Source organism: Miscanthus floridulus, chromosome 18 (assembly GCF_019320115.1).
Source record: "Miscanthus floridulus cultivar M001 chromosome 18, ASM1932011v1, whole genome shotgun sequence".
Taxonomy (NCBI): domain Eukaryota; kingdom Viridiplantae; phylum Streptophyta; class Magnoliopsida; order Poales; family Poaceae; genus Miscanthus; species Miscanthus floridulus.
This window is the reverse complement of record NC_089597.1, coordinates 81,705,478-81,714,862: the sequence shown is the minus strand read 5'-3', so window position 1 is coordinate 81,714,862 and position 9,385 is coordinate 81,705,478. Positions and strand designations below refer to the sequence as shown.

General features: G+C 41.5%; 1 protein-coding gene across 1 annotated transcript; it reads right to left on the bottom strand.

The window, feature by feature from the left end:
• Window positions 1-1,595: 1,595 nt before the first annotated feature.
• LOC136521563 (deSI-like protein At4g17486) lies at window positions 1,596-7,848 on the bottom strand. Its single transcript, XM_066515311.1, has 4 exons — window positions 7,363-7,848; window positions 3,505-3,792; window positions 2,227-2,310; window positions 1,596-2,036 (listed from the first exon to the last, which is right to left on the bottom strand). The coding sequence occupies exons 1-4, from the start codon at window positions 7,751-7,753 to the stop codon at window positions 1,921-1,923; spliced, it is 879 nt and encodes a 292-aa protein (XP_066371408.1). The 5' UTR covers window positions 7,754-7,848; the 3' UTR covers window positions 1,596-1,920.
• Between the last annotated feature and the right edge of the window lie 1,537 nt (window positions 7,849-9,385).

Here is a 9,385-nt window from a genome sequence, read left to right as displayed (position 1 = left end):
TATAGTGTCATCTACGTTTCCTACGGCAGCGCGTGGGTATTCTTCTAGTTAAGTATATTTTGCATTACAAGGTGAGTTTCTATTACTACATTAATTATGCCATATCTGGAATAGAGATACGCAATTTGTGAATGGCGTTTTTTATCATGTGTTTATCTTGCTTATGTCATTATGTGTGCTACAGCACAATTAAATAGTTGATGCCAAGTAACCATTAACCTTGTGCACAACCTGATCCTAGTGGGCCCGCGCATATTTAAAAGATGAGGCGTCCCGCGTCCTCATAAATAAAGTTTATATTTGCATCTTCCGCCATCACAGTTGTGTGGCAGCTGATTCAACTTCTAGGATTATCTTGCTTGGAGAGATCATCTGTCTCCAGGAATTGTTACGATAGCGAGTGACTGATAACCTAGTTTCTGACCTGTGATAACTGGGGACCACAGTTCCAGATTACAGATTAAGATGCCATGTATGCACGTGTTGCTCTAAGGGTTTGACAGTGTGGATGCAGGTGAATACATCAGGCCTGGGTTCCGACATGGATAGCTGGGTGGGCAGGGCAGCTGCATCCTCCCGCGACCACATGGTGATTACAGAGATGCAAATATGACAGTTTGGCCACCATATGGTAGCCAGCCCTCAACTACTTCCACATTCTACCTCTCAGGTACTTCAACCAGGTGGTTAAACTGAATTGACATGATAAAAGCCCCATATGGCCATATTACAACCTCGAGGATTTCGACTTTCAACATAATATTATCAAAGTCTTCAACTCGGGACCCTGACAATGAACGATTACTAAAGTCAATTCAAATGAGAACTGCAGGGTTCTAACGAAACCTGACATGTTCCATCTTCAATGGGTAGGACTGTAGTAGCATACCTCATGAAGATGACCTTCTGCTTGAGAACGATCTTTTTTTAAGCCTCGTCTAGGTACAACTGTAGCATTTGTTCATGCACCAACACACGTCCATGCTACTCACATACCACACTCACACTACACTACCACAACTAGACCTACAACAACACAGACAAGTAGAACCGCATTCTTCCAGAGATCACCAGGACCATCATGGCTGAACCGCATCCTTCTAGAAATCACCAAAACCATCATGGCTCTGCAGGCAAGGGTGTGATTTCTACAACAACACACCCTTGACTATTATACTTTAACACCCCCTCTCAAATGCAACATGAATGCAGTGTCATTGCATTAGGAGAGCTGACACTATAAACTGAACTTGAAAACAAAAATGAAACTAATACATCCAAAATAAAAGATGCCATCAAAGCGTGCAACTCTTGAACAATGTCGATATACACCATGTTACAGATATTGGGGACTATACTGGATGATTGTATTGAGGCCATATAGGTAGTATACATAGAGTACATGAGAAACTAAGAGAGGGAAACTCTAGACTACAAGATTACACTAATACCCTTGACTATTATACCTTAACAAGGACCACACCATTGCCTACTTGTATAACAAATTTTGAAATTTACAATGGACACCAATCTAGTTGAGTTAATCAATTAAAAAAAAACTCACAGTTAGCAACAGCAATACGAATAGACCAAAGCAATGCATGGATCATTGACTATCCAAAAGTTTAGGCACACACCAGCTCTTTTGACTTACATTTTAACAAAAATGCCATATCACACACATCTAAACAGGGCAGTACGAATTACATGTGGACTGTGGTACAGGTGGAACAAACTCAATCATGAATGTGGACTACACACTGAATGTACACAAAATTTCAGATCAGAACAGACAGAGCTCATTACATTTTTAAAATACAATGACAATGTACATAATGAATGACAAGCTGCACATTGAGTGTTGAAACCCATTGCGTTTTAGAATACAGAGAGAACTCACTGTAAGGCTTCATCAGACATTCATCTGTGAACTTCTTTTACAATTGTGTCTTCACCAACAGAAGATGTTGGAAGCAGGTGTTTGTCTTCCAAGTCATCTTCATCAAAGTTATCGTTGCTGGTGGTGTTGGAACCATCTAAATTCACAGACAGCAATATGACATGAGACTGGATAACAATAGGGCATAAACACACCAGAATGGACAATAGTACAATGTATAGACATGAAAAATGACAGCAAGGAGATCTATATGCATGATATTGTCAGTTATAAATAGCATGAGAAACCACCAGTTATGACAGGAAATAGAGAACACCAGAATCTACCTGAGAAACGACAGTCTGCAAGATGCTTTGTCTCAGTTGACTCAAGCCGCATGCTTTCTGGTAGAAGGCAGTTGCAAAAGGCGCCTGAAAATAGTTTGGATTATCCTCCATTGTAAGATATTGGAATTTTCATCCCAATATGTGTGTTCTTTTGCAACAAAAAAAAGTATATGTTTTGATACGAAGTTACAAACCAACCTAATAGATCCATGTGTTTCATTTGTCAGTGACTCAGTTACATCCAAAAATGCAATTCAAATCATGGGAGATATTGACATCAAATATTAAGGCTTATGCTTCTGATGTTTTTCACTTTCATAATGGGGCCATACATGCCCCATGAGGAAAAACTCTGGTTGGTATTTGCCTATAATCTGGACAAGACTAGTAAGAAATGTATTGCATGTGGCAAGGATAACTAGTTATCATTGATCACAACAGATCATGTATGAGTTTCACAATATTCCTTTGAAAAAAAAAAAAGAATCCATGTAACTTTTTTGTTGGAAACTTCCCAGCTTCAAGGAACTGGCCCTGCTTGCAGAGCTGGAGAATGGTTAAACAATTTGATTTAAAAACTGTGTTCAAATTCAATACATTAAATAAGGTGGACACCGAGAACTCAGTAACATGGTGATCCTAAATTTAGAACTGTGTGTTCTATCATAGTTGGATCAAAAGCAATGGCATTGAGACTTCCAGACACATTTAGGAAGTGATCTAATAAACATTCTTTAGTTTGATCATTCAATAATGTATGTTCATGATGCCAGCCCTTTCTTAGTTCTATGTGACATCCTATGAATAATCATTGTACCCTGTGTAGCCCATCTCTCTTCCTCTACAGGTCAACAGGTTTCCTCCCATTCCTGAGCACTAAAATAATCCCACACTTGCTTCCGGCATCTATATCACAACTTCCTCCTGTCATTACATGATAACAGACACTACTCCATCCATTTCCCTACAGCTTGAGTATGCCCATCTTCTAGCTAATTAAAGTTTAGCAAGCCCATCTTCTACAGTTTAGCATGCCCATCTTCTCCCATCTACAGCTTCTTACCTAGGAATTTTTATTCGTGGTTAGGATTCGAGATACTACAAGATGAGTTTCTGTGTTCCCTGAACAATCTTTTTTTTTTTGAGGGAGTGTTCCCTGAACAATCTTAATCACATACAACGTAGTACACTGAACTGCTAATGTTGTATACTTCTTGGCTGTAATAAATCACCAGAAACTTTCAAAGACAATATATAGAGGAGCACATGTTTTATTACCTAGCCTTGCAAGTCGATTGACCCAACCAGGAATTGGTTTTCCTGTTAATCTGGTGCTAAGATCATCCGTAAAGTGGTTACAGTTCTTAGAAATGAGGTGGTAGGTATCTCCATGGTATTCTGAGGCCATCCTCTGAATGAATTCTCGAAATTCCAAGGGATTCAGAGTTGTGTGGCCTATGAAAACCGTACATCTGTATATGAACCCTGGGCAGTTCTTTGGTTCCACCTCAAAAACACCACTCGATGGGTGATCATGTGCTCCAAAACTGTACTCCGATCCATGAACTGTTGAACAATCAACAGAGTAACATAAAACATGAACGATTTGGACACTTGAAGAGAAAATGCTAAAGTATAATGATGAACCAAATGTTCTAAATACAGGATTAAATGATTTGTCAAGTTTTGGTCCTCATCACAAAATGGTCAAAATTGCATCATAGGATACATGCATATTCAGGAATATCTGCTCAGGAATCCAAGAAAAAAGAAAGAGTTTCCCCTCAAAAATGAAAAAGAGCTGTGGCAGAGCACTTACTCTCTTTACTATTTGTCAATTGTCCCTAAAAGATCAACAGTGCTAACTTCAGGTTCGTCATTCTAACCTTTGGATACACAAAACCAGTAATACAGTTTTACAAATTTACCTTTACCAAAAGAAAGTTGCAAACATATGAACGCACTGGAAACAGTTGAGTTGGTTGATAGACAAAGCAAAATGATAATAGTTTTCATGGCCCAAATAAATATAAACTCACTTTCCTATATGTCAGACGCCTGTTTTGGTTTCTGTTCAGGCAACACCCTAGCCATTAATCTTGCTTCAGTTTTTGTGCTCCATCAAGCTGAAGCTCAGGTTGTTTTCACTTTGAAGTTGGATTCAGACCAAGACCTGCTAATTGCTAACATGTAATGGCGATGCCTCCTCTCCTTCCTATTCCACCCGTTAATTTTGTATTTATCTTGATCGCATGTCCAATGTCTTGGTCTGAGGGAGCTAGCAGGGAGAGGATAGAAGGTCGATTTTATCCAGGTCGTGGTGTACCAGCAAACGCCCTTGATCCCAAGCCAGTGCTGTTGCCTGTTGAGGCTGCTCTGACAGAGCTCTGGTGAAGGTCTGGAGTGTGGTTGCTTCCCACTTTTGTCCTTGTTTGTCTATAGAAAAAAAATGTCTATTGTATCACGTATTTTGTGCAAAATATACTACTCAAATCTTTTTTTCTCGAAAACGCAGGAGAGCTATGCTTCATTATATTAAGAAGAAAATACGGGACAAGAACCCAAACACCCACATACACACACACTCTACACACGCCAAACCACCCATATACTACTCAAATCTTTTGTTTTGTAATTGTAGGGAAACACAAGGCAACTTTGTGATTATTTGACTATATACAACAAAGATTGTGGATTGTGTAGGTACTTTGGTCCTTGTTTGGCTATAGAAAAAAAAATGTACAACTATAGAAGAAAAAAAAGGAAAACGTAGGATTCCGATTTACTGAATTCCATAGTCTAGTGCTGAGTTTATGTAGTTTAGTGGTGGTATAACTGTATAATTACAGTTTTAACTAACAAAAGTTACACTAGTCGAAATGTGCAATTTTCTAGGTACTGGAATATTGTTTGTAATAAACTCTCCTGTACAAATGAGCACACAGCCACACATGCATTGATTTTTCACCGTAATGGTACATCTGATTTGTCATTAATTGGAGACATAATGTGTTTGAATTTGTTTACACGTTGTGTAGACTACGAGTCTCTGTTCCTCTATGCAACTGTGATTCCAAAGGAAAGTGAACTATGATGCATGCAATTTTTTATAAACATTTGTTACAAAACCCAAATTTGAAGCACTTATTAGTACTTCACAAACAAATAGTCCAATACACATTTTGAATCCAATTTAGCTACCAGGTGGTACATTACAGAATAAAGGAGTGAATGAGGGAAAACAGGTAACCAAACAGTTTTCTGGTATGTTTAGCAGGCCCGTTAAGAAATATCAGAGTTAACGGATTTTTTAGCTGGCCCGTAACAGTTTAGCTGTACAAACAGATGTAGCTGTTAAATCTTAATACAACGGTTAAGATCGTTGCTTGAACAAATGTGCTATTTCAGGATCTGAAATATAGCAGTGACCAAATAACTGGATTGCAGATAGTAATACTTAGAGAGTGGTGCACTTTTCAAGAACTTGCACATTGACAAATTACAATTTTAAATATTACTAATAAAGCATGTAAGTAGGTAGTTACACGTCAAACAGTGCTAAGAAGATGAAATCACGAGCATAAGAGGCAAAAATAAAAGGAGAAAAGTTTTTTATCAAATGCCATATGAATGTCACAGTCTCATGGATCTGCAAGCTTCAACTAATAAATCTCATGAAGGGCGCTTTCAAGTAAGTGGACTGAATTATAACCCTATCTATTGATAGACCAGCAAAGGTCTATTATATTATAAAAAAAAAAGTTCAACTGTATAATTACTACATATTCATTATTGCTCAAACTAGCACAAGACCACACTTCTAAACTGACTTTCTAAGAACTGCAATTCTACATAATGTTCTGCAAACTACACTTGAGTTATCTGCAATTCTTTTTTCTCTACCTAATATTAAAGAGAGGATGATTTCTTGTTTCATTCAGCCTGTTCGCTGGTTGGTTTCTGGGCTGATAAGCCCGGCTGGTGCTGGTTTGTTGTGAGAGGAAAACACTGTTGGCTGGCTGATAAGACCTGTCTGAAACCAACAAGCGAACAGGCTGATTATCGCTCACAACCATCCGATGGATCCAATCTCTCACGTGCCTATACAAGTTAGAGTAGTGTGTCTAAGCACGGAGCGGAGTCCTATTCCAAAACGAATTAGAATACGGAGTATTTCCATGGTCGCCACTCTCTCCTGTGCACCTATTGAGTTAGAGCAGACTGTATAAGCGCAGCACGCAGTCCGATCTCAAAACAAATTAGAACACATGATGCTATCAATGAAAAATCTCTAAACCTCCCGTACCCATATGAGTTAAAGCATCAGGCGTCCATGCACAGCACGACGTTCGATTCCAAGATGTATTGAAAAAGTTGACACGATCGTTGCATAAATCTCCGAGCCACAAGTCATCTAGATCTAGTTAATCATGCAGCAAGTTGTACGCTCCATTGCATCACACAGGCATGTTTGCTACTTTTAACAGAAAATTGTAACTGTAAAAGGATTGATCATACCGTACATTCACAAGAAATGTGATGTAATCATATAACTAAGCTAGGAAAGTAACCTTTTTTTTCTAAAAGAGTGGCAAAGTTCTATTGAGGTAGCTTTGATCATTAACTAACTGAAAAAGGCTCCTTCAACATAAAATAAGATATCTATTGTGATACTTCTAAGCAACAATAGATATGTCCAGTCTCAGCCTTATGGATACTAGGAAATACTAGGAAAACATAAAATATCTATTGTGATACTTCTAAGCAACAATTGATATGTCCAGTCGCAGCCTTATGCATACTAGATGGCTTATCGGATTTAATCTTTCCCTTCTGAATCCTCTGAATCTGTCATCCAGCTTAACTGAACTGGAAAGTACCCAACTGCATCCAAGGTCCTCTCATCTAGCTTACCTCAACTAGAAAGTACGCAACAGCATTCAAGATCCTGTTGTACCCACCATTCCTAGAAGCAACTCGCCGAACAAAAGCAGACTTCCAATAAAACTGCATCTAATTGTAGAGTTCCAATAAAACTGCATCTAATTGTAAAGTTTAAAGTTCACATAACAGTACAACCTACGGACCCGAACAATCCCCTCCGGACAAAATTGCCATTTCGGACCCGGCGCTTACCTTCGACGGCAGAGTGGAAGATGCCAAGCCCGCACCAGTGGAGGTAGTTGTTAATCGGCGTCAGGTCGTACACGTTGAGCACGACCGGGTACGTCGCCGCCCCCGCCGCATCCCCAACCGCTGCGCCACCGGAGACCGCCCCGCCCATCGGCCCCGGCCGACCCTCACCGCTCCGCTCTCTGAGGAGATATCGCGCGCGCCCCGCACGCCGGAGACTGACCGACCGCGCGAGCAGTCGCCGCCGGCGCGCGAGGCAGTAGCTACTGCAGGCGAGATCGCGAGGGAAGCTGGATGGAGCAGAAGGGGAAGAGAGGCGGATGGAGACGAACCAGTCGACACGATGACCAACCGAGCGGTCGAGAGCGTGTTCCGGGAGAGGTTCACGGCACATTGACTGAACGTTGGGGCAGTAGGATGTGGCCCGAATGGCAATAGTTCCGACCCAAAACAATGGTTACTTCCCGAGAAGGTTAACCAAATCGGAAATGCTCACTATAGGTGTCCGCACGCATGGATGGATGGACCCGATAGGACCGTCCCACCCCGCCCGCGCTGCACACCGCACATCCCAGCCCACGCCGTCCACCGTGCTCCCCCCGCCCGGAGACGCGCCTCCTACCGTGGCTGCGCTCCGTCCGCAGGCGAGATGCCCACGCCAAACCTCCACGCCGCTGCGAGCCCTCGCTCAGAGTCGCGTCTCCTGCCACGGCTGCGCTCCATATATCCGCTGGCGACATACCCGCGCCGAACCTCCACGTCGCCGTGCCATGCGCCACCGCCAGCTCTTTGCGTCGATGCCGACCTCCGAAACAACGACTCAATTCTTCCAGGCAGCAAAGTGACGTTACGTTAAAAACGCATATTGCAAGCGTATGTTAAGTGTTTCTAATATTTCAGAGACTTATCTTCTGAAGTTCCTTCGAGGCGAAGTTTTCACTCATTTGTCTGAGGAGCCTTCGTGATTAAGGAAGCGTCTGGCGTCTTTAATTATCATCCTTTACTGTTGCCTGGACAGCTGGACGAATAATTGTCCTAGCTACAGTAGAGTGACTGTATATTCCTTTATATTGCAAGTGTTTTATATTGATGTTGCAAAAATATATCGAGATATTGCACATATTGCAATAGCTATTCACATATGTTTCAAATGTATATTCCAAATGTTTCATCTGTTTCAGACATATGTTGCAAGTGTTTCATCTGCATGTTGCAAAAATAGATCTGGATGTTGTATGTATATGCAAGTGTTTTAAATGTTTTCATACGTATTTTGTAAGTGTTTTCATCTAGATTTTGCAATGTTTGCAATGGCTACACGCATGGTTTCAAGTTTTTCTAGTGTTTTGCAAGTTTTTCAATCGTATGTTGCAAGTGTGTCGGGGTTATAACCCCGGGGTGTCTCACGGCACCAATTAGTTAGTGGGTCACGCAGCCCACAATATATCAGCTAACGAAGGCCCAACGACTGAGGCCCAGCAGATCTAAGAAAACCAGACCAAACGCTAAGGCAGGGGCTGGCCACGACCCCTTCAACAGACTTAGCCGCACAGCACATGAGAGACACACGCCCTCTTCACTATCCCAATCTCTAGGAGGAACGGGGAGGGGACGAGCACAGCCAGGCACGCTCGTTATGACAAGGTTAGGCATGCCACTCTGACCCGCAAGGACCAAGGGGACAGCGGTTGTTGGCGGTTTTATCAACAAAAACCAACCGCCAACTATGATCAAAAAGGAAGAAACTACATATTTTTACACACATATACCTTTACTATTGACATATTTCCACTTGTATTGGAGAAGCAATGTCATGCAGGATGCGTACTTGAATACAAGGGAATTATAGTCAAAGTACGCCATACATCAAAGCACAAAGCAAATCATTTGCAAAGAAGGAGAAGAAGGCCCATCTAAATGCCAATTCTGAGCTAAGCACCGGCGTAAACACGGCCTAGGCCCACCCAGCAACTGACCAGAGAAGGACGGTGACTAGGCACGCCAACTAGGGTGCGAGCGCACCCTA

Coding starts and splice junctions, on each gene's coding strand:
- LOC136521563 (XM_066515311.1), bottom strand. CDS start 7,753: ATGTGCCGTGAACCTCTCCCGGAACACGCTCTCGACCGCTCGGTTGGT. Junction 3,793..7,362: donor CTTCCACTCTGCCGTCGAAG/GTAAGCGCCGGG, acceptor ATTGTTCAACAG/TTCATGGATCGGAGTACAGT. Junction 2,037..2,226: donor TGCAGACTGTCGTTTCTCAG/GTAGATTCTGGT, acceptor CTGTGAATTTAG/ATGGTTCCAACACCACCAGC.